Source organism: Osmerus eperlanus, chromosome 14 (genome assembly GCF_963692335.1).
Source record: "Osmerus eperlanus chromosome 14, fOsmEpe2.1, whole genome shotgun sequence".
NCBI lineage: Eukaryota > Metazoa > Chordata > Actinopteri > Osmeriformes > Osmeridae > Osmerus > Osmerus eperlanus.
This window is the reverse complement of record NC_085031.1, coordinates 5,065,566-5,090,579: the sequence shown is the minus strand read 5'-3', so window position 1 is coordinate 5,090,579 and position 25,014 is coordinate 5,065,566. Positions and strand designations below refer to the sequence as shown.

At 47.2% G+C, this 25,014-nt stretch overlaps 2 protein-coding genes across 4 annotated transcripts in view; one reads left to right on the top strand and one right to left on the bottom strand.

Annotated features, from left to right (window-relative positions):
• Window positions 1-446: 446 nt before the first annotated feature.
• On the top strand, window positions 447-14,981 carry ark2ca (arkadia (RNF111) C-terminal like ring finger ubiquitin ligase 2Ca). 3 transcript variants are annotated; one of them, XM_062477469.1, is made up of 8 exons: window positions 447-648; window positions 8,088-8,400; window positions 8,629-8,760; window positions 9,052-9,178; window positions 9,648-9,752; window positions 10,035-10,118; window positions 10,327-10,430; window positions 10,662-14,981. In XM_062477469.1, exons 1-8 carry the CDS (start codon window positions 513-515, stop codon window positions 10,777-10,779), a joined length of 1,119 nt encoding a protein of 372 aa, XP_062333453.1. In that variant the 5' UTR covers window positions 447-512; the 3' UTR covers window positions 10,780-14,981. The 3 variants fall into 3 exon arrangements, with proteins under 3 accessions (XP_062333453.1, XP_062333451.1, XP_062333452.1); XM_062477467.1 differs by having other exon boundaries at window positions 10,023-10,118; XM_062477468.1 differs by having other exon boundaries at window positions 453-648; window positions 8,632-8,760; window positions 10,023-10,118.
• Window positions 14,982-15,679: 698 nt separating this feature from the next.
• Window positions 15,680-25,014, bottom strand: part of LOC134033324 (lipoxygenase homology domain-containing protein 1-like) — a 31,962-nt gene continuing 22,627 nt past the window's right edge. Inside the window, exons 33-42 of the mRNA XM_062477424.1 lie at window positions 24,785-24,993; window positions 24,005-24,190; window positions 23,619-23,746; window positions 22,902-23,019; window positions 20,344-20,521; window positions 18,279-18,464; window positions 17,807-17,977; window positions 17,046-17,184; window positions 16,594-16,749; window positions 15,680-16,489 (exon numbers count right to left, since the gene is read on the bottom strand). Coding sequence (XP_062333408.1) covers window positions 16,009-16,489; window positions 16,594-16,749; window positions 17,046-17,184; window positions 17,807-17,977; window positions 18,279-18,464; window positions 20,344-20,521; window positions 22,902-23,019; window positions 23,619-23,746; window positions 24,005-24,190; window positions 24,785-24,993 — 1,952 coding nt within the window. The 3' untranslated portion in view covers window positions 15,680-16,008. The remainder of the gene's footprint in view (window positions 16,490-16,593; window positions 16,750-17,045; window positions 17,185-17,806; window positions 17,978-18,278; window positions 18,465-20,343; window positions 20,522-22,901; window positions 23,020-23,618; window positions 23,747-24,004; window positions 24,191-24,784; window positions 24,994-25,014) is intronic.

The window sequence follows — 25,014 nt, the reverse complement described above, 5'->3', positions numbered from 1 at the left end:
GAGACCAGAAACTCATGCTGGTGGGTTTGAGGCTGGTGCAATCCTTTGCGTTGTGGTGAGAAGAGTGGCATATGGGGTTGGATTTTCGTGACCACCTCCCCTCCCCCGTCCACCTCCCCTACCCATCTGTTCCAATGCCAGACCCGACTCTTTAATAATGGTAGTGAAAGCTCTACAAAGCTGCTTGTATATAGACTACAACCGATATAGTATGGATATTTTATCTATTATTATTATCATTCACATAGGTCAAATGTCACGTGTTGACACAATAACAAGCTGCATATTTGTAAAAGTACAAAACCCAAACGAAAATATGATGACCATTTGACACATTTTTACTGACATCTCCACTACCTCTTTGTAATTCAGAAAAGACTCGTAGCCCTATACCCAGATCTGATTGGCTTTACTGGGTGCCACAGGAAGAAGGTCTTTGGCCGAGGTATTCATTGATTGGTTCATTCTGTCTTTGTCTGCGAGGCAGCTGAGAGCACTGCGTGTGCAGTTGAATGTGCAAGGATTGGAAGGGACCATTTCCATGGACCATCTGTCTCGCAGGCTACTGCTACAACAAAGGACCCAGGATGGTGTTGGTACATGTCGGATATTTGGTTCTTCCCGTCTTTGGCTCTGTTAGAAATAGAGGTATGGTTATCTTTTTATTCTAACACATTTTCATGTTCTTGTCCGAGTCTCCGGACGGTTACGTAAATATTGCTTGCTACAGTAGCTAACGTTGGCTGTGCCAAGCAGCTGTCATTTGAGGCTGTGCGTTTCCGTTTAGCTAGCTAACTAGCCAGTCAAGCTTGCTACGCTAACGTTAGACGGCAGCAAACAAACGATCCTGTTAGTTGGAGAATATTGCCATGTTACAATCGGGGTTTCAGTAAAGATTGTTAGCTAGCTAGTTATTGTTCTCATCATGTAGACACACGTCGCTAGCTAATGAGTATTTATTATTGAGGTACTCAAATTCCTTGCGTTGTCAGTCATATTGACCAGCCATCCTGTCACTCAAGCTGGCTAGCTGGCAATAAGCTGTTAGCCACTGCCTATACTAGCTAAATAGTTAGCGGTAGCTTGTACTATCTATAGCCAGTCAGTGGCCGATGTTTGGCTACAGTACTAACGGTAGCAACAACCAGCCTTCGGTGCAAGCTCTTCAAAATTATGAACGATAGATTTCATTTGTTACGCTACTGTAGATAGCTAGCTACGGTATAGCTACGTGATGTAGCTCACTAGTGTTACGGGGAATTTATCTCTGATCTGGCTGTGCTATTGTGTATTTCTGCCCAAGCAGCTGGTGAGCGAACACCAACATGATGCAAGGATTGTTTACCCGCTTTGTATGGCGGGGATGCTATCATCAACGAGCCTTTGTTGAAACAATTACCCGACACTAAATGTAGTTTGCTTATAGACGAAGTACTGCTATTAATTATGAAATCAGGCAATTTATGAACGCCAGTGTTGAGTCCACAAGTGATTGGTACACATGGGCACTTAAGCAATGTGGGAGTCGGAATATTCTCATGTGAGATGAATGGCTTACGATCGGCGTAAAGCATCGCAATTTTGCCTAATGGTTAAACCCACCCTAAACGTGCTGAAAGGCCTCTCCACCATAAGACAAACATACGATGTTTTCAATAATTCTACTTGGAAATAGAACATTTACTGACATTTTGCTGGATCGGAATCACAATCACATAAGTATCCCAAATAGACCAAACATTCTCCATGCAGTAGGCTATCTGTGCTGATTATGTAATAATAGTATGACCTGCACTTAAAAAACAAAACAAAAGAAGACATGCAGTAGCACCAATGATTTCATTGTGCTTTTATTTGTGTTCTTTTTTCCTGTTTCATAGTATCGAGGCTGGCTCCACATTCCGCATTTCTCAGACCTTTGTCCCCCTCCATTGTGTAGCTAATGATCATCCTGCTGCTGTCTGCCGTAGCCTCTGCCTGTTCGCTGCATCTAGCTGTATTGTGAACCCCTTCTTCCTCATTTTCTCTATTCATCTGAAGACGACATTGGCATTTAAAAACAAGTTCCCTCTCATACCGTATCCTTCTGTGTAACTGACTAAAGAATAACACCTTCTTATAGAAAACAGTTTGTGTTTTATTTAAACTGTCATGTTGCTCTTTAGTAAATAACCCATTGTAGCATTTAGATTTTACTACAAAAATGTCATTGTGATTTTCCCCATTCAGTGTGGTTAGACTACATTCTGCTGTAAATTTCTGTAAAGTGGATACATTTTGTCCTGATTCGATTATAGCCAAGCTTGATCGAACTCCTTAATAGTCCTTCTCCATTCCCTTTCCAAAGATGCATTGTACCAGCGTACTGTACATCCAAATTCAGACCCTGTACTTGTGTGACCTCTCACAAGCATACATTCATTCCCAGCCCACACCCATATACAAATTCAATCATCCCTAACAACTATTAACCAATTGGCTGATAACGACAATAAACGGCATAGCATATTAGCATGCTGCTATTTCCCAAATGATTTGTAAATTCCCACCTCCCATGGTCAGCTGCACCTGTTCTACTGTCTGGAAAGCTGGCCATAATCCTATTTATGTTTATAAACCTTTGTTCCGGGTAATTAAATGAACCCTGTTTAGCAAATCGGTGAGACTTAACTAAACCCACCGATTAAAATTCCCTTTTGTGGTCCACCACTACCATGCCCAACTCCCCCCCCCCCCCAAACGCTGTCAGTCTAAATGCACAATGCCAGAATGCTATCCATTTTACAGGGATGTGTATAACCTTGCACTGCTGTAGTACAACCTTTTTAGAGTCTCAGAAATGTCTTTATTCTTTGGTTGTGGTTCTCTATCTCTCTACCTTACGTTCTTTGTATTAGAATCCTAATGCATGATCATTTTATTTTCCAATTCTTTTGATTTTCAATTTTGACCTACACGTTTAGCGAACAGCAGATTCCAATGTTGATCTTTGTGTAGAGAGTTGTCCCTGCTGTACTGAACTGTGCTCTAGCATACACATCTACTCATTGGATGCTGCTTCTGTTCTGTTAACCCTACAGAGCATGGTCAAGCCTTGCCTTATGTCTTTATTTGCATGAAATTCTTATGATTATTATTACTATTATCGCACAGTGCCACATACACTAATATTTTCCAATAAAGACTGTAGTATTTTTCCTAACCTTCAGTGTGCTTTTTGCTGATTTTCATGTGTGTGTACCCCCTCCCCCCTCCCTCCCTCCCTGTCACTGAGGCAGTCTCAGCCCCTCCTCCTCCTCCTCTCTCTGTGCTCTCATCTCTCAGCTCTCTTGTGGAGGCACTTCAAGGTGTATTTCTCAGAATTAGAGATGGCCAAAATTCTCGGGGCCCACCACTGTGAAAACGCACAGTTCTGACTGAGACATGCAGACAAGGCTCCATACTCTCTCACTCCCTCCCCCCCCCCCCCCCCCCTCCGTCAGTACATACTCCATCTGTGTCTCACTCCTCTTGGTTCTTGTAGTTCAGTGGATGTCTTAGTGAGATACCGTCCACTCCCTCCCTCCTCTCATCCACCTGCCAGTCTCGGCCCTCCTTTAGCGATCGGTTGTCTCCAAAGTGCTTACCCCCCCCCCCCCCCCCCCAGCGTTTAATATTCCGCAACAACGTTATCCTTACTGACCAATTGGCTCTTGATTCGTTTGCCCAATAATGACATTTGACTGTCTTTTTATAGATCCGTGACCTGCGTGGCTGGGAGATTTGGCTCCTTTTTTACGATTTGAATTTTCTTTTTCTCTCCCTGAAGCAGGAATGATGCACCTTGAAAACCCTTCTGATCGCCATCACACATTGCACACTGATCTCAGTCTGGTCCCAATGCTGCGAGGGTGACGCCACTTCCTTCTGCTCTGGTGTTCTTGAACACAGCCTGCACACATCACAGAAGCAGCCCAGCTTTTGGAAGGGCTCCATTAACGATACAGCCTAGGCAAACAAAATAAAGAATTCAAATCGACAATATCAATTTCTTGAGGGGGGGGGGGGGGGGGGGACAGAGCACAGTGTGCTTGCTGAGAGCCTAGCTCCTGTTATCAAGCCACGTTTCTGGTAGCGATCACCCAGGAGTCTTCATACGTGACATAGAAGACTCATGTCTACGTGCTGGCCGTGACGGGGATGTTGGTGAGATGAATGCTCTGAGGGCAGGGCTGTGGGCCTCCTCCCGGGGGAATGTGATAAAGGTCATCCTCCGATTAGGAACCGGGCTTTTAGCCCAACCCCTACTTTCTGTTCACGTCAGTGGATGCATGTCTTTTTTAGCCGTCCTCATAATAGACTCGTCAGCTTCTTTTGGAAACACAGAGAACGCAAACTCGGAGGGTGGGGAACCGTTTGAGAGAAAAGCTCTTTCAAAGCTATTGTGTAAGGCAGCCTAATTGGCTTCAATGGCAGAAGGCCTAATTATATCATACATTAATGTGGCACATAAAGTCCGCTATTAGACAGGGTTCTTTTTACATCGACAGGGTGTCATGAGGTTGATGGGTGTAAGATACTGGCCGAACGTGGCCGGGTATTAATCACCTTGACCACTATCTTGTCCTGGTAAAGCCTGTAGAATACCAAGTAGCTGACTGTTCCATCAACTCACCCTGACAGTGCATGATGGCTGGAACACTTGGTCCAGTGGTGTCGTATAAAAGAATGGGCACATCCTGTGCCGCCCCCTCCCTAAGCTGCACATTTGATACAGGGTGTACAGCAACTACACTGCTAGAAAAGGGGCCTCTCTCCCCCTCTCCGCTCCATCGGAAAGCGTGGAGAGGTGCAGAGAGGCTGCGTCCGAGCCGCCGGGCTGGGCTAACTGATACTGCGCTGGTGTTCCCTGGCAGCTCTCCTAGCCTCCATGGCTGGGCAGGCAGACGTAGCGGGGGGCGGGTGGGGGATTATATTGGAGAGGAAGCAGCAGTGATTATTAAGCTGCAGAGAAGAGATTGGGTGGAGGGAGGGGGAGAGAGGGGGAGGAGGGGGGAAGTCGAGGGGGAGAGGGAGAGAGGGACCCGGATGGACGTCAGACTACTGCAGTCACGGGGGGGCGGGGCTTAGAGGGGCTGTCACTCAAGGCAGGGCGCCATGCCGCAGCAGCCGTGCGGTGGGGGAGGGGGCGATGGCGCAGAGAGAGAGAGGGGGGGGGGGGAGAGAGGGGGAGGCAGAGAGGGAGAGGCAGGGGGAAGCTGGGGGGGGGCACCAGTCAGGAGATTTACGGTCAGTACTCAGACACAGGCTTCGAGCAGACAGAGAGAATCTGCAAGCAGACAGACAAACATACACTTAGTAAGTAAAATTCAGAGATGTACACCAGTCCAGCTGTCTTAAGAGTGGTGCAGCATGTCAAATATTAATGCCCTGAGCCCAAATGATGAAAGTCATGACTAACAGTCTGTGTTTATCCTCCATTGGTTCCTGCTATTCATTGGGCTATCACACAATAATGACTTTATTTAGGTTTATTACATTGGCTTATTAGAATTGACATTTTAAAATTGGGTTTCCATACTCGATGCGTCAACAACAATAAGAAATAGCGGAAGACTACAGTAGACGCGCTCTGGATAAGAGCGTCTGCTAAATGACTAAATGTAGACTAGGCTGGACCCTTGTGAAACAAGATGCCCTCTTGAATTAACATTCATCCAATAGCCGTACCTACATGTCAAATATTGATCTAATTCTCAAGGCACGAAGTAAATAGGTATTCACAGATTGTGCTTGCAACCCTGGATTTGCATAATAAACTCAAATTTCCATTTAAATTCAGTGGTTGACACACGGTAGGTTATGCGCTCAATATCATTCTACATAGAAACCAGTAGATGACTAAATGTTTATTGGAACCCTTGTTGTTGATGGGAACAGAGGAGTGGAGGGGGGGGGCAAGCGAGGCCCACAGACCAATCTACCTTTTCTGCTCTACTTCTCCAGCCCGACATCTCTCCCGTCTCCACACAGCTCCAAGGTTCACTGACTTCCCACATCCCAAGGCTAGGTCTAATGTAGCAGAGAAAAACCATGCAAATATGGCCACGCTAGGTCTCTCTTCCACTTCTCTCTCGCTTATGTCATTTCTCTCTCTCTCCCTCACTTCTCTTTTCTCCTCTTCTCTCTTATTACAGAATAGTCATGTATGCTGCTACAGAATTAGACATGGATAAACTAGAATAAAACATATTTGAGAAAATGGATTTGACCCTAAACAACCTCCTCGGTAGCTGTGACGTATTCCATCAAGTATGTAGGCCTACTGCGACCGTTCATACAGCTAGCGCTAAATTTACCTCGGGACATTCAACCGATCGAAATATCTTCACTCTCACTTGTCACAGGCTTAAATTAGAGTTGCATTTTGATAGACATTCCGAAGGCGTCTTTGTCATGCTGGTCGAGGGTCCTGCTACAACTCAGGCTGGGCCAGAGACTCAGCTGAGGAACAGTTCGGGACACCTGAGAATCTGGACCCTGCATGTGGGCCTGCCTGTTTCAGACGGATACAGCCACCAAAGCCTGGTCCTGTCTTTCACATGGGAGACACATGTCTGCCGGTCTCCCCCCCACCCCCCGCCACCAACTCTGGTGTCTGTTCCAAGTCTCAGGCGGTTCGGGGGAACGTTCGGGGGGCTGAAGTAGCAGCTGCCTGCCCCTCCAGCGCCCCCACTCATCCCCTTCTTCCTCTTCCTCCTTTCCTCCTTCCTACTACCTCTGGGCGTAATGGATATTGATTGTTTGGCTGCAGTCCAGAGGCTTGCTGAATCAGCACAAAGTCCAAGCAGACCCTCCAAGGCTGTTGTCACTTCCTCCTCCTCTTCTCTTCCTCTTCTCCTCCTCTTCCTCCTCCTGTCATGTCTGGCTCTCCCTATCTTTCGTTTATTCCCTCTCTCAGCTATTTTTCATAATTTATTTTCTCTTCACCCTCCCCCTCCGGTCTCCTCCACCCCCCCTCATCTCCCTTTATTCCTCCCCCTCTTCGTCATTTTCACGCGGGGTGGGGGGTGGAATGTCCCAGGCATTCTGAGATGGAGGCTGGATTAGCTAAGAAGAGTCTTCCAACATGGCGGAATTATTTGCTGATCCTCCGAATATCAAGCTACAGAAATAGTACTAAGAGAGGCTGAAATGAGAGAGTACTGGGAAGGCATCTCCACCACAGTGACCTATCACACAAGCACTTCACCAAGTACTATCGCCAATCAGCTGTAGGGGGTTCAATTGACACTGAAGGGGGTCAATACTTCAGTCAATACTTACACAGCAAGTGGTCAAATATACATAGTCTACTGTATGTGGGTTGACCATCTAGTAGTCAACTTTAAACCCTCCATGTGTACCCTAAGACCCTACGGTTTACTACTACAGATACATTTAATCATGTATGTTATTTTTCTATGATTATTTATAATATAGTTTAATAAAATGTATAAATATATTAAATATAATTGAAGCCTTCAGACAATTTCTGTAGAAGAAAGCTGACATGTAAGCACATAAGCCCATCTCAGTATTTAGAAGTAAATACTTTTAATATTTAAAAAGTCAGTCATCAGATGGAGACAAAGGCCGTCCTCTGTCTAGTGACTCCCCACTCCCACTGAACATGGAGCGCTGCAGAACACGCGCTGGACAGTTGGCTCCAGCCTGGGGAGGGGTCAGAGGTCACTCTTTGGTTGGGGGGGGGGAGGGGTCGTGTTACTCCCATCTGCTTTCACCATGTGTGTGTGTTCTCTTCCTGGGTGAGGTCACTTTTTCTGTTCTCTCTATGTGAATGATTGCTCTGACTTGAGTGAAATGTTTCTTGTGTGAGGCTGGTTCATGAATGTGTCTCCTTGCTTGCTCTGTGTTATTAGTTTTCTTCCATCTGATTCTGTCTGAAAGTGATTCCCATTTCATTGATCCCATTGTGTCTGATTGTGTCTGATTGTGTTCCTTATCCCTGTCTGATTGGCTGGAGTATGTTCACTGTCAGTTTCTGATTGGCCGGTGGTTACCCTTGCGCTGTGCTGATTGGCTGTGTGTGTTAATCTCTCCCCCAGGGGCACACTTCACTAGGCATCAGCACAGCCATGCTACCTCCTGCCGACACTTTCACCTGGGGGCCACCCAGGCCCCCCTCCCAGGGGAATTTCCCCTAGGACACGCAGCCAACCACAACCAGCCCCCCCAGCCCGGCCCCCTGGCCCCTCACCTGGCCCCGGCCCATCACCCGCCCCTCACTGCCCTGCCAGCTCCCCCTCAGTTCCAGGATGTGCCAGCTCCCCCCTTCCTACCTCAGGCCTTACACCAGCAATACCTCATCCAGCAACAGCTACTGGAGGCCCAGCATCGCCGGATCCTCCCACACTCCAGGTACAACCCAGTCACTCTCTCTCACTCTCTCTCTCACTCCCTCTCTTTCTCTCTCTCACTCTCACTCACTGTACATACACCAGCGTGCTTATGTCGTGGGAGATTGATTATGGGGTGGCAAGGCAAACTAGAACACTTACTCACAAACACACTAAACCACTAAACCACTGGAGTATATGGATGTAGATCCGTCTGCAGGTATACTCATGTCTTCATGGTTCCTCCCAGCAGAAGAACACAGGAGCGCCTTCCTCTGAACCCTCACAGGCTACGTTCAGGCTACGAATATTCCCCGCCCCTCCACGTCCCCCAGCCAATCACCACGCAGCAGCCTCGCTACCTGGCAGAGGGCACAGACTGGTGAGTGGCAGAGGGAGATTAGCCCAGGTGCCTGTGGAGATGAGCGGCTGGCTGGCTGGCTGTCATGCCAGCTGGGCCAAGCTGTGAGGTTTAGATGTCTGTCTGTCTACTTAGGTGTGTGTATTTTTTAGGATGCTGTGTGTGTGTGTGTACAGTGATACAAACTTGTCACACAGGGTACTCTAACCTCTCTCTCCCTCTCTCCCTCTCTCCCTCTCTCCCTCTCTCCCTCTCTCGCTCTCTCGCTCTCCCTCTCTCCCTATCCCTCTCTCTCTCTCTCTTTCCCTGTAGGGACCTGAGTGTGGATGCAGGACTCTCCCACCACCAGTATCAGCTCCAGCAGCTTCCACAGCACTATCAGCATTACCTGGCATCTCCCAGAATGCACCACTTCCCCAGGAACAACTCTGCACAAGTGGTACGATCACCTTGGCTGCTACAGTTGACCTCTTCTTTAGTTTTTAGGGGGTTTAATATTGACCCAACAACCAAAACTATTCCACTAGGTTTAAAAGGAGAGGGTTAAACTAAACAGTGGATTAATATTTACCAAATATGCTGGAATTGCAGTTATTTTACTCTATTGGTTAAATTAGAGCAAGAATAGTCAAAGTACGTTAAATGAAATATATATTTAATAAAATTGCAAATGAATTAAATAAATGACAAGGCACACATATTACAAAAGTAGAGACTCCGTCCAGCAACTCCAGATTTTAGCCTATGAGAGGTGGGGGCAGGGTGACACCAAGCCTTCCAAGTGTCATCATTATCTTTTTTTAGTTTTGTTATGGTTTTTAGAGGTTACTTTAAAATCACATCTACCAGACGGTTTGTATTTGGTTGTTCAATACCACAGACTGTTCAGTCTCTTGCTTCTCTGCCAGGTTGTGCATGAGATCAGAAACTACCCGTACCCCCAGCTTCACCTGCTGGCCCTGCAGGGCCTCAACCCCTCCCGCCATGCCTCGGCCGTACGGGAGAGCTACGAGGTAAACTCCACCATGACACACACCTGGCTAACAGACACGACCCCTCGGTTACATCTGGGTCAACGTACAGTACGACCTCCTCACACACATGGGGTCTAGAAATCACAGCACATCCACACAGGGATGACCTTATGCTGGCGCTGAATATTTATGCTGAGCTGCTGTATATGGCACTGCTATTTTGTGTCTGACTGTCTGGTCTTCTGTATGCTAAGTGATGTGCTACCGTCTGGTGTTTTGTACCTGACTCTATGTCCTCCTGTGACCCAGGAACTGCTGCAGCTTGAGGACCGGTTGGGTAGTGTCAGCAGGGGAGCAGTCCAGACCACCATCGAGAGGTTCACCTTCCCTCACAAATACAAGAAGGTACAGTGGCAGCCATCTTGTGTAGACAGCGGCAACCATTTTAGTTCGACACGAACTTCGATTTTATTCATATTTACTATATTAAACAAGCAGGGCAAACGAAGTGAGGATGGAGGAAATGCTGAATCCAAATTGTAAATCTAACCCTCTATTGACCCTGTCTCTTAGCAACAACACTAATGCTCCACATCTGGTATTGGGTTGACAGAGGAAGCCGGTGGAGATGAAAATCGGCGAGGAAGAAGAGGAGACGGACGTGGATGAGAAGTGCACGATCTGCCTCTCCATGCTGGAGGACGGGGAAGACGTGAGGTAAGGAGACACCGGGGGAAACCACCGCGGGGGGAATCGTGGACAGGAAAGGAGAGCCGATGTGGCATGTTTATATCGGGCTGTGAGAGGCTACCTAGACCGAGGTGCATTGTGACATCTCGTTTTCATGACATGACGCACTCTCTTTCTTCTCTTCCTCTCACCCTCCACCCATCCCTCTCTCTACCTCTACCCCTCTCTCGGTGTCCCTTCTCTTTGCCCCCTTTCCAGGAGATTACCCTGCATGCACCTCTTCCACCAGGGCTGCGTGGACCAATGGCTGTCCTCCAGCAGAAAGTGTCCAATATGCCGAGTCGACATCGAGACGCAGCTTAATCCCGACAGCTGATGACCCGGGGGCGGAGCCTGGCCCTGTCGATCACCCTGGCGTTGTTCCTGCTCCTTCCCATCACCACCGCCCTGGTCCCTCCCCCTCTTGGGTGCTTTGCCAAATGTCCCCAGACGCGGTCGTGTGACATCATTGCCCTCAGACTCACGCTTCACTGAGCCTCCCCCAGGACAACCACAGGAGGGGCGGAACTGGAGACGCGCTCTCCGACAGATGAAGCACACCCCCTGGCGTAATGATACACAGAGAATGCTTTCTCTCTGTCACACAAACACACACACACACAGAAAGCCGTCTCTCTCACACATATACATGCACGAAAGGCTGTCTCTCACACACACACACACTGTATACTGTATACACAGGGTTATCTCGTAGCTTGCTGATTTCAGGTGGGCTGTCATTGCTGTTCGGCTGTTGTCCTGTAGGTAGCATGTTCTATAAGCCATGATCTAACACAGTAAGAGAGAAGACACTACACCACTGCCACCCTTCTACACACAGTCATTCTCACACAATTGAGCATATTCTGCCACAATAGACAGGGCGGGAAAGCAACATTTTCAACGTTGCCGCCATGTTTGCCTCCAGGTCATTAGTGGTTAGTGCAGTAGCAGACACAGTGATGTTTAATCATGGGAGCTCACCCACCCGGCTTTTTCTCTTTGCAATACAGTTGTACATTAGCTCTGAACTGGTGGTGTTGTGTCATTAGGACTGTGTTTTCTACCCCTGCTACTGTGTGTCAAGTGTGGGCCAGCCTTGGCCAGGGCTGCGTTCAAGGTCAGCTGTGAGGCCGAGAGACTAGGACGCAGGTTACAAAGTGTTTATTAACCAAATGCGTTGTTGTTATGCTGTTGGGTTGCAGTTAGTGTTTGACCAATGTCTGGATATATGTCGCAGACCTAAAGTTCAGGTTTTGTGTGTGTCATGGGTAAAATATTTGAATTATAGACGTTAGGGCCATTGCAGTGTTTTTAGAATACAAAGCCAAATAAATGGAAATTTTCAAGAGGTGGGGGGGAAGTAAAAAAAAAAAGTAATAACATTTAAATAAAAAAATCCCCCTCTCCAATCAAGCAGTGCGATGTTAGAGTGAGGTCGAGTGCATTGTGGTTACTCGGAGGAGGCCCGATGCTCCAGAACCGGCAGCTCTTGTGCCCCGCCCAGCCTCTCTCAGCACAGGTGACGCAGGCTGAACAGTGTAGTGACATATGCATGTTTCAGTGTTGGCTTGGGCTGTTGTGTTAGCGTAAATAAAACAAAAACAAAAAAATGTACGGATGTAGGATGGGCGGGGGTGGGGGGTGGGGTGTTGTCTGTGCATGACCTAGTTAATCTGAGCTGTGACTATCTTTCTCAACACTAACAAACAAACAAACAAACAAAAAAAAATGAGCACGATGTCAGTGACTGGCTGTCTCCCTGACCCGTAGCGTGTGTTCATCCTGTCCCCGTGGCAGCGATGGAATCCTGTTGTGATGTTTACCTTATTGCCTAAAGAACAAGCACATGTGATGATAGATATAGCAACAACCTCTTTCTTTAGTATTGCATTTGCGTTTTTGGTTTCAGTATATTTAGATATATATAAACAAACACGCTGTGTTTTGGACAGTGAGGAGCTTGTGTGTTATAAACTTGTGTTTTTTTGTGTGTGTGTGTGTGACAGATCTCCCCTTTGTGGTTGCTATGCTGGTTGCTATGCTGTATTGCTAGAACAACAATGTAGAATGTTGTGTGATGGAGATGGTGTCCCACTCACTGTGCACAAGGACTGGACAGGCAGGGAAGGGTTAACACGTGGAAGTACAGTCGATTAATGGGGGAAAACTGATTTGTCTCCTTTCCCCTACTTTTCTGTAATGAATAACTATTAAACCACAACGTATCAGTGTGGGCCTCACTGATCCTTATCCTGTAGTGGATGTTTTGGATTGTAACATCCCTCAACTGTACCCATTGCACTGAGGACTCAGAGTAGTCTAACAGATTGGGACACAGCCCACAGGTCCTATTGACCTGGTAGGCTGAGGGATCCTTGCCACAGTATTGGGACATGGCCTGCCGGTCCCTGTGCACTGTCAGTGGAGATGCTGCCTTCTCCTGTAGTGGAGTTTTCTATGGGAACTGTTGATAGTTTACACAGGGTGTTGTCAGTTGAGATGCCTTAAGTATTTAACAATCATAATTTATTACTAACTGTAGATATTGTGTGTACGTATTTAATTTTGTATAGTTTTTTTTGCAATTGAATCATTATTTATTTATTTAGAAATAACAACTGAAAAAAATATGATAAAAAAACAATTACCTCATTTTTGCATTGTTTTAATGGGAATGCTTTGCATGCAGTTGTTTTTTTGTTTTGTTTTTTCCCCCCGAGACTAAAGTGTAAGAAGCCCTGCTGTTTTATAACCCTGAGTCTGCTGTGATATGTTTACTATCCTGGGCTCCTCCGCATCTGAGCCCTCTCTCTCTCTCTCCCTCTCTCTCTCTGTGTTCTGTCAGCTCTCTCTTTTCTCTATCCCTCTTGCTCCCCCCCCTCTCTCTCTCTATCTCTCTCCCTCTCTCTCTCTTTCATGTGGTGCTGTGGATCCTGGTTACATTCCATTCAATGCAAATTTTCTCTGATCCCCTATGCTGTGATCTTGGTGGACAAACTGCAATGGAGTGAAAGTTTTTTAGTTTTTGTTGTTAGTTTGATTCATTTTGTTCTCGTCTCGTTTTGCACTCGTTAGTTTAACCAAGGGAACCCTCTCACTGGCATAATGCAGTTACGATCGTAGAGCTCTCATTATGATAACTATGATTGATATTATATCATAGTCTATGATATTGTATACTTTGTCATTTCTCTGCTTCTCATTCTCTACCTTTCAATTCTACCCTCTTAGCATCTTCTTTCTTGCTTTATCTCGCCATACCCTCTCCCTGCTTTGTTCCTCTCTTGCTGTCCCTCCATCTCTCTGTCTCCTGATATGTCTGTTCCTTCTATTTCAGAGCAGCTTGTAGTTCTAAGCCAATCAAGTGCCTCGCTTCTAGTGTCAAGAGATATTTCCATATTAGATTTAAGTTATGGCTCAATCTCACGAAAGAGTAGAACTCATATTCCCAGAAACCATTGTACCAGGAGGGTGTAGAGGCCTACACCATGGCACAGTGGTACACTGGTACTACTGTAGTTATAATGAAAAGCACTGTCCCCTCGCTCCCTCTTTCCTCGACTCCTTCTCTAAGGAGTATACCGGACAGGTGATCTCTCCTAATGAAGGGGGAAACATGGGTTGGCACCATGTTGCTTTTACTTACCAAATACTAGATCAGTTAGGCTACCACATTCCAACACAGAGCATCAAGTGTACAGCAGGTATATTTTTACCCATCATGGATGTGGAAATATTTCTAAGACAGAGGCATCTTTCACTGTTCTTCTTAACAAACCCCACATCCGCGATTCTCTTCTTCGATGTATCGCCATCACCCTCCCTTTCCTTCTCTCTTTGTTTCGGCTTTTTCTCTGTTTCCTCTCTCTTTTCTCTGCTGTGTGTGACCCACCGTCCATCCCTCTGCTCAGAACCTTCCAGTATGTTCCTCTCCCACCGTCTGCTCTCTGGGGAAACACAGACACAGAGGATTCTAAAGCACAACCTTTCTAAAATGCATGTTTTTTCTCAGGTTTGAATATACTCTCAATGGTTAAAAAAATAATATATGGTAAAAAAAATAATATTTGCAGATATACAAAGAATACTAATATTACAGAGGATTAATCTTTTGCTGCTGCTTGCATCTAAAAAAAAAAAGAAAATGAAGAGAAAATATCCCAAATATAGTGCCAGTGAAAGGGCTGCCGCCATCTTTGTACGAAAACCTGCTGTTTAGCTGTGACTGCGCAATGTTTTTCAATATAGGATATTTTATGGGAGAGTAGAATTATTTATCATTAATATGAAAGCAATAGCTCATTAATGATGCTAAGTGTGTTGATAAAGAGCTGAGTGAGCATTATGATGTGTAAAATGTTAGAATTCACATTTGGTGGAATTTTGTACTTTATTATTTATTAATACTAATAATAATGGTTTTAAGGAGTTGCATCGCTAAACCCAAACTGTTGTTTTTTTATTTGTATTTTATTTCATGGCTTGTATATTATCCTTTTTGTATGTGCTCTTTTTGTAATAAATTGATTAAAATGGCCTGAATTTGTGTAATAACTGTCTATTAAATCAATGGACTGTTCCCAAACACAAGAACACATTTCTAGTTGTATTTCAATCAAGGTCTATATATCTCCAAAAGCCACTCCTTGCTCCCTTTCTGCACTGGTTAGCACCACTAATCAGGGTTGGAACATATCAAGAGGAGAAAATGAGACCATAACGTTTGTAAAAAAATTATAAATAAGAAAACTGTTCATTGAGAATGAGAAGCACAAGATTACACCCACAACCTTACCACAGCTATTAAGTGGGAATAAATGGGGATTTTTATACTTACTGTAAGTTGCTCTGGATAAGAGCGTCTGCTAAATGACAATGTATTGATAGACACGCCGAAAAATAAGACATGTCCTACATTGCTGTCTAAATGACCGAAGCTTTGCTCTTGTCTCTGTACAAACGTACCAGGCCTGGCTACTGAGGGGCGATGGTTGTTATTGGGCAAAGAATGTTTGTGTGACATGTCAGATCGAGGCCACCCTGACCATGTTTCACCTCCACCTGTACAATGTTCTAACTATACACACATAAGACCCTATAAGAGAGCACGTCACTGAGCTAGGCTTCAGAGACATAGGGTAGGAGTCTCTGCTTGCAAGCAGCAAAGACATTATAAATAAAATCACATATTGTGATTCCGTGGAGGAAAGACTTCCATAACACAGTACAAAACAATTATTTTATAAAAAACCTCTGTCACATCCAAGCAGATAAGGACTCATCATCCCTGACTCTGAAACTGTTCATTACATTACAAATGGTGGCACGTAGGTACACAATGTAATCATGGCTTGTCCTTGACCGACAGGCTGCAGAATGGGATACCTAGTACTCAAATAAACTCTTACAAAACAATTCATCAAAAAATAAAAGCAACTTTTAACTTAAAAGTTCCTGAGATCTCAACTTTGTTGAGGTAATGAGAATCTCTAAAGGTCTCCAGTAGACCAGAGCTCTTCTCCAGTCAACGTGTTTGTGGTGACTCTCCTGCCCACTGGGGGTCTCAGTATTTGGGGTACAGAACCCTGAAGATCTTCCCGTCCGCCCTATTGGTGTCAAGCCACTTCCCACACAGGAAGATGGTGGTGACCCCATTGGCCGTGTTGGTGATCTCCACCCGGTCCAGCAGCCAACCGGGAGAGAGACGTGAGTTATCATGTTCCACCTTCACCCGCAACAACTCCCCCATGTCCAGCATCTCCAGCAGGAATCGGTCCGTCTGCCCACGCTCAAACAAGTTCCGGAACTTCTGCCGCACTGGCCGCTGGCCCGAGTCACCGTTGGAGCCATAGATGGTGAGGAAGACATTGGCGTCGGTCCCGGCACCCTTTTCGTCGCCAGTGATGACAATGATCTCATACTTGACAGGGACAAGGCTGCGGGCCTTGCTTGCGAAGCTCTCCATGGCCTTGCTGCACTCAAAGGTGAGGAACTCGTCCCGCTTGGGGGTGAGGGGGATCGGGGCGTTGCAGCTGAAGATGAACCTGCAACGGGAGGGAGGGAGGGAAGACAGATGTGTTTATTGCATGTCTGAGGTTACTGTGAGGTGAGACATGTACAGGTCATAGGTGAGGCAACAGTCACCCACTTGTTGCCTAGCTCCTTCTCTGTGATGACAACCTCCTCCACAATCCAGTAAGCCTCGCCTTTTACTTTCTTCCCGTCCTTGGGGGTGTGGCCAAGACAGATGCTGGCAATGTCACCCAGGTTCTTGGAGGAGAACTCAAACTTGTCCACACTTCCCCTGAGACCAATGAAGAAGAAACACATGATCCATGAGCTGTGTCTTCTATGATGTTGTTAACTAACTTACCAAAGAAAGCCTTTACTTCAGTTTGGTAAGTACCTCCAATTTAACTAGGGAAGGAGAGTTTATCAAGTAGAGTGAAAGTTGGTTAATAAACTCATACTTGCAGTACCCGACCATGGTATAAGAAAACTGAGGAGGGGGAGGAGAGGGAATGAAAGAGAAACATTCTGCCCTAATTTTTCTGAGCAAGCTCAGTCCGATTCACTGAACCAATCTCAAGACCAGCGTACCGCAGAAAGCGCTTCTTCTTTGAAGTGTTCTCCATCACAAATTCTTTTGATCGCCCCTTCTTTCCCTCGAGTGCAATCCAGACATTCTCTTTGGTTTCTGCCTCGTCCATATCTGCCGTCGTGGTCACAATTTCATATTCTTTGGAGAGGGAGCAGAAACGCAGGTAAAGAGCTCTCCTCAAATTAACACTTTTAAAGCAAATGTCCCGTAGGACCAAACAGTAGCTTTCCTCCACACCAAATACAGCAGACAGACCTCTGGTATACAGTCAAATACGACGTTCTCTTTGTCATGGAGTGTGATTCTGTTCATTCGATACAACTATTTTAGAGCACGACACTCAGGATGATGGACAAACAATGCATTTGTGAAGTCATTCAAAGGTTAGCCAAGGGGAAAAACATATTTAGCTTGTTCTTTTAACCCTTGGGTTATTTTCGGGTCATTCTGACCCATCAGTCATTGTGACCCACCGTCGTATTGCGACAATCGCATACAAAAACAAAGTGAAGCATTTTCTTTTAACCTTCGGGCTGTTTCAGACCCCCCACATTGGGAAGGTTAAAAGAAAATGCTTTTTATTTGTTTTTGTATTGGGTCAAATTGGGTAAACACAACGATGGTTCGTTGTGAACCTTTGGGTCATGTGACCCGAAGACAGCACAAGGGTTAAAGACGTTGAGACAGACTAGTGTGTATCAGCTTTGACAGCTGATCTGTGAATGCTACAGTGGCTCAGTGTGTGTGTGTGGGATCTTACTGGTCTTCTCGTTCAGGTCCAGGATGTCGTTGTTGGCGCACGGCAGCTCCCTCATGAGCTGCCCGTCGTCCTCGTTCTTGGCCAGCCAGCGGTCGCAGGGGAAGCGGAAGGTCTTGTCCAGCGTCTCGTCCCTCACGTCCACGTACTCCAGGTGCCAGCCGGGAGCGGGGCCTGGGCCATGCAGGAGCACACAGGAAATAGCGTTCAGTTGAGATCATAACAACCTTTTAGAGGATTATAATTCACCACCTAACAGGCACATGTCATCCATATCATTTCCATTAAATGAATCAATGATTGGGTTCATGAGCCCTTTAGATGTAGAGATTGCATTGCTTTTTGTTGAACGAAGAAACACAATGGAGTCGTTTTCTCAATGACATTGAGACAATGACATCAAGGCAGACGATGACATCATTGATATGACATGGACATGCCGTTATGGTCCTCCGCTGGTCTCTGATTGGCCCACCTGAGTTGTCGTGCCACACCCGGACTTTGGAGAGTTCTCCCAGGCTGAAGACGTCGGGAAACCGGAACGTGTCGTTCTGCTTCCTCTCAAACTTGTTGGACTTGTTGCATTCCTTCAAGGCCAGCGTGCCCGTGTCTCCGTTCTCCCCGAACACGATGAGCCACACGTTGGCGTCGGTGCCTGCCCCTATGGAACCCACATACAGACAGACTGGATGGTCATCACCAGACCTGCCCCTATGGAACCCACATACAGACAGACCGGATGGTCATCACCAGACCTGCCCCTATGGAACCCACATACAGACAGACTGGATGGTCATCACCAGACCTGCCCCTATGGAACCCACATACAGACAGACTGGATGGTCATCGCCAAACCTGCTTCCAATACGGTACCACGTGATTCAAAAACAAAAACATTTGATTTGAATCACATGCTATAACATAACCAGTGGGAATGTCCTTAGTAGTGTTGACTCTGAGATAAAAGAAGGGCACCTCAACTGTTTTCAAAAGATGGGTCTGGTCGCAACACCTCGTCTCATAAGGAGCATCTTCCTTCTAAACCTTATCCAATCTAATGTTTATCCCTCTTATCAAGCCCTACATGGACTGCAAAGAATCCATTCACCAATAAACACTCTCAAACCTCCAATTTCATCATTATGGATCAAAAAGCCTTTTCATCCAGTAAACGTCCCAGAACCGATAACAGACGTCACCTTCAGACTTCAACTTACTCTCACTACCCAAACATCCTTGGGAGTAAAAAAAAACAACAAATCAATCAATTTGCCAATAACCCACAGCTTTCACAAACCACATTTCGCCAGAGCACACGTTATGTGAGTGTGTGACCCCTCCCCCACCTAGCCTTTAACCACCTCCCTCCTCGCAGCCCAGGAAACACACCAAGAGAGAAAGCAAATCAAAATGCGTAATACTCCGCAGTGCCTCTGTGATGCTGTGTGTGTGTGTGCCCGTGCTGTGTGCGCGTGCCTGTATGCGTTAGTCTCTAAGCGTATATCCATGCCTGTGTATATATCTGTTTGTGTCGTCGTGTGTGTGTCTGTGTTGGAGAATTGTCGGTGTGTGTGCGTGCGTGTGAGACAGCCAGCCTCATTATCCCTCTCCAAGCCTCTGTGCTAGCAGGACCACGTCTTCACTTCCACTAGCTGCCAAGGGCACATGGAGGAGGCCTTTGAAGTCAACTCAGACACCTAGCCGCTCTACAGTGTCAATCAGCCGGGCTGCCTTACCGCTGGGAGAACAGGAGAGAAGCCTCGCCACACTTTGAGAGGAGGTTCTATTCATTATACCACACTAGTCAAGTCTAGAGCAATCTGTTATTCTGTATTCTGTCGGTGAGAGAGCTGCTCCTCTTTGTAATAAAGAGCCGTCCTCCTCAGGGACGGAGACAGAGGAGGTGAGCATGAGGGAGGAAGAGGGAGACCAAAAAAGAGATGGAGAGAGAGATGGGGGGTGGAGGGGCGAGGGAAAGAAACCGGAGGGAGAGTGAAAGAGAGAGACGGACAGAGAGAGAGAGAGAGAGAGAGAGAGAGAGAGAGAGACAGAGAGAGACAGAGAGAGACAGAGAGAGACAGAGAGAGACATAGAGAGACAGAGAGAGAGAGGTAGAGAGGAAGACATCCTCACAGCCACATCAAAGCCCCACTGGTTCAAGGCAAACTCAGTATGGATTTGGTGCAGCAGTGTTATATATCACAAGGAAAGAAGCTTTATATGCAGTCCTGTATTGAATACATGGTGCTGACTGATAGGGCTGTACATCATAATCTTATAAATGTTCAGTGATGAGAGTCAACGCTTGGATAGATAAAACAGAACATACATGTATAATAATCCATAGACGTGCTCACTTATTCAAATGTTCATAGATATACCATACATAGATGTGTACAGTGTGTCAAAATGTTTGCAGATATCATCGATATGCTTGTGTCTCCTAATCTCCATGGATGTGTGGATGTGGATGGATACGTGTGTTCGCCTGGCACCACGACCTCCAGAGACGTAGCGGACCATCATGGTGTCCGACTGACCTGCCACGTCACTGGTCTTGACCTGGACGGTGTAGGTGGTCAGCTCAACCATCTCCTCCTCGTCCACCACCGCGGCCATCTCACACACCATGGTCCTTTTAGAGCCTTTGGTCCTGGACAGCCAGTCGCCGTAGCTGAACACTGACACTTCCTCCGTGGTCAGGTTGCGAGTGATGATCTTGGGAAAGGGCACATGGATACAGCTGTTCTATTGGGAAATTCCACTTTTGCTCGTGAGGTTATGAGAATCAATGTATGGCTCAAAACCAGACCGGCATAAACTCATTCTAAGAGTATTAGGTATGCTGTTAATGCTCCCCCCCCAAAAAAAGAACTCTTGGAGAAATTAAAACACATGGAAATCAATGCAGATCTGGACATGAGTATGCATGTCATATGCTATGCAGTAATCCCCTGTAGAGCATCCCTTCCTTATGTGTTTGTTACCTGCCATGGCGGTGTGTCAGTCAGAATGGGATTGTTAAACAGGGCTGAAAGGTTAGTGTTCAAGAGCACCAGCCCTGCCCATCCTCCAGCTTCAGCAAGGTCAGGGCTGCATGGGCTGGCAGAAAGACCATGGCAAAGAACAACATTCTCACTCTATGTAATACATCTTTTATTGGGAATATCCTTTGTTATTGTATTGTTTGTGGGTAGGTTCCAAAATCACTCTCAAGAACAAAATAGGGATGATTGTGAAGACCTGTGTGAAAATCGTGGGGAGGTACAGCAGGCTGGCCTGTACCAGCTGTACCAGACCAGGCTGGCCTGTACCAGCTGTACCAGACCGGCCTGGCCTGTACCAGCTGTACCAGACCAGGCTGGCCTGTACCAGCTGTACCAGACCGGCCTGGCCTGTACCAGCTGTACCAGACCGGCCTGGCCTGTACCAGCTGTACCAGACCAGGCTGGCCTGTACCAGCTGTACCAGACCGGCCTGGCCTGTACCAGCTGTACCAGACCAGGCTGGCCTGTACCAGCTGTACCAGACCAGGCTGGCCTGTACCAGCTGTACCAGACCGGCCTGGCCTGTACCAGCTGTACCAGACCGGCCTGGCCTGTACCAGCTGTACCAGACCAGGCTGACCGAGACAGCAGACAAGGTGTACATGTCTACCGAGCAAAAAGCTCAATATAATGTGGTAGCTATGGGGAGTCTTGGGGGAAAATATGGTCTACTTTAGGGGGTGTGCACGGTACTCATGATCTATTGTAATTTTTATAATTTGTATGAATTGATATCTATGATTGTCCGCTATTGATGATATTGTTGTTCCTTTGATGTGTTTTAATGTGTGTCTACATGTTCAGTGCTGAACAACAAATTGCCTTTCAGAGAACGATCAAGTTTTCTACTACTACTACTACTACTCAACCCTGCAGCCTCCAGCACCAACACCAACACCAGCACCAACCAGCACCCAGCCTGTAGATCCTATCTCCAGCCCCTGATCTGCTTGTGATGCTGCACGTGTACAGCTCTCTGGGTCACGCCAAGGACGTGCACACACAAAGGTAGTCCCCCTCCCCGTCTCTCTCTCTCTCTCTCTCTCTCTCTCTCTCTCTCTCTCTCTCTCTCTCTCTCTCTCTCTCTCTCTCTCTCTCTCTCTCTCTCTCTCTCTCTCTCTCTCTCTCTCTCTCTCTCTCTCTCTCTCTCTCTCTCTCTCTCTCTCTCTCTCTCTCTCTCTCTCTCTCTCTCCCTCTCTTTCTCTCTCTCTCTCTATCTCTCTATCTCTCTCACACACACACACCCCTCTCTCTGTGCTAGCTTGTTGGCTAGATGGGTCTTGACTGACCGGCCTGTCAGAGGACATGTGTGTTTCTGTCTGCAGACAGGAGGGAGACAGCTCTAACCAGGACATGTCTGTTCCAGCAGAGCTCAGAGACATCATGCCAGACACAGAAACACAACACTATCTCTCTCCCTAATAGGGCGAGGAAAGCAAGAGAAACGGCTTTCTCGGAAAATGACGCCGGGATATTTCAGCTTTAATCAACAGCTGATGGAATCGGGTTCATCATAGATTTCTCTTTGATGTGCCATGGGGCTGAACCTGTGGCGTAATGATCTGGACCCTGTGTGAGCTTCTGATGCCAGGGCCAACAGTGACAACTGCAGAAGCGGGTCAATAATGTCACATGCTACTTAACGACCCCAGAGAAACTATGACCCCGACTGTGTCGCACTGTGTGAGACTCTCGTGTCTCTCTGTGTGTGTGTGTGTGTATCTTTGTCTGTGAATTATGAAGTGACCTATCGCCTGCAGGCACAGATCAGTGTCTCTGTGTTCGGGTCGCTATCTGTCTATCAGTCTGAGTGTGCGTGTAGGAGCGCTAGAGTGCGTGTGTTGTGTTGTGTTGAAGGCATTGATGTGTCACTCATACTGGAGAACACAATTATCAGTGGAACAGTGGTACAGTGGCAATCAATTAATCAGCACTCCGTCAAAAATCTTCAGGACTGTTCGAACTGTATTACAGTTTCAAAATGGATCAGCCCAGTGTGGCCTTGGTCTCTCTGATATAGATCAGTCATGTGACACTCGGCCCGTGCTGACCTGATCCAAGAACCAGTCTGGTCGGCTGCCCGTCCCATCGATACGGACCCTCATCTTCCTCAGGGGAGCGATGTCATCGATCTCCAGGTTGAAGGTGTCCTCCTGCCCACGCTCAAACCTGGCAAGAAGAAGAACGCTGAGAGGTTCCATGTTTCCAAGCAGGGGCAGCTACGTGTGCTGCGTGTGCGTGTGAACCTGCGTGTGTGTGTGCAGTGTGTGCTGGAGGGTGCGTGTGTGCTGGAGGGTGTGTGTGTGCTGGAGGGTGCGTGTGTGTGTGTGTGTAGTGTGTGCTGGAGGGTGCGTGTGTGTGTGTGTGCAGTGTGTGCTGGAGGGTGCGTGTGTGTGTGTGTGCATTGTGTGCTGGAGGGTGCGTGTGTGTGTTTGTGCAGTGTGTGCTGGAGGGTGTGTGTGTGTGTGTGCAGTGTGTGCTGGAGGGTGTGTGTGTGTGTAGTGTGTGCTGGAGGGTGCAGGGTGTGTGTGTGCAGTGTGTGCTGGAGGGTGCGTGTGTGTGTGTTGTAGTGTGCGTGTGTGTGTGTGCTGGAGGGTGCGTGTGTGTGTGTGCAGTGTGTGCTGGAGGGTGTGTGTGTGTGCAGTGTGTGCTGGAGGGTTCAGTGTGTGTGTGTCTGTTCAGTGTGTGCTGGAGGGTGCGTGTGTGTGTGTGTGTGCTGGAGGGTGCGTGTGTGTGTGTGTGTGCTGGAGGGTGCGTGTGCGTCCTACCTATCCTCGTTCTTCTCCAGGTGGATCTCCTCTGCAGTGCCGTTGACTCCAAACACGGTCATGTAGATCTGGGTGTCGCTCCCTGCGTTCTGAACGTCGCCCGTCACCACGGTCACTTCATAGATGATCTGGACACACAACAGAGCACGCTCTTAGTACAGGGAACATACATGTGACCAGAACGTGTATCAATGTGACAGGATATAGGTCTCTAGCGACAGTATAATATAGTCTAATATAGTAATATATTAGTATAGTAGTATATAATATATACTAATATAGTCTCTAGAGACTATATTAGTTACAGCATGTCTGTCTGTCTGTCTGTGTGTGTACGTGTGTGTGGATTGTACGGCATGCGAGCGTGTGACCAGACAAATTCCTACCTTCTGGGAGATGGTGATGCTGTCTGCATCCAACACATTGAACACCCTTGCGGTGAGCCCATCGCCCCTGTCTTTGGCTAACCAGCATTTGCACTGGAAAATGTATTTGACCCCTTTGGTTGGCACAGCAACAGAAAGCTCGTCAACCAGCCAGCAGCTCTCAGGAGTGGCCCCATCGTGCCCTAGCTGCAGGAGAGAGAGAGAGAGAGAGAGAGAGAGAGAGAGAGAGAGAGAGAGAGAGAGAGAGAGAGAGAGAGGAGAGAGAGAGAGAGAGAGAGAGAGAGAGAGAGAGAGAGAGAGAGAGAGAGAGAGAGAGAGAGAGAGAGAGAGAGAGCGTGAGCGTCCAACTTTGGCAGAATGAACATTTGAGTGATACTAATTATGCTGTGTCTGCATCACGCGGCTGACAGCCCCCCGATTGGGAGACATCGACTGACCCTTCAAGAGGAAGTTCCCTTTTTGGATGTTTTTCATTGAAACCTTGTTAGAAAATAAACGCACAGGTGAGCATCACAGTAGCGTGGCCATGAGGGGACCGGTGGGGGCCTAGACCCTTCTTTTTAAGATTGGACCCCCTAAATGTTTTATTCTGGCTACACTCCTGGTGCATTACCCTGCCTTTGTATCACATGGTTCTTGAATGATATGCATGTCTGAGTGAGTGTGTGATCTTGTTAAGCATGGGCTTGTGTGTTTTCTCCTGTGCTCAGGGCCATAAGGAAATGTTTGTGTGATTCCACACGTCCACCCGTCTGCATGTGGATGTTTCAACACCCGTACCTCCACCTTCTTGATCTCCCCCACATCCCCTCCGCAGGACGTGAAGTACTCCAGGGAGCCTGCCTGGAAGCCCCCCAAGGCCTCCGGGAGGTCCAGCCACAGGCGGTCTGTCCTGGTGCTGCCCGAGCCCATGATGATGACGTAGGCCCTGCTGGCGGTGCCCGCGTCACGATCCAGCCCTGTGGACAAGGTGAAGTGGTAGGGGATGACTGGGGCAGGGAGGGAGGGAG

Coding starts and splice junctions, on each gene's coding strand:
- ark2ca (XM_062477467.1), top strand. CDS start 513: ATGTGCAAGGATTGGAAGGGACCATTTCCATGGACCATCTGTCTCGCA. Junction 8,401..8,628: donor CGGATCCTCCCACACTCCAG/GTACAACCCAGT, acceptor GGTTCCTCCCAG/CAGAAGAACACAGGAGCGCC. Junction 10,431..10,661: donor GAGGACGGGGAAGACGTGAG/GTAAGGAGACAC, acceptor CCCCCTTTCCAG/GAGATTACCCTGCATGCACC.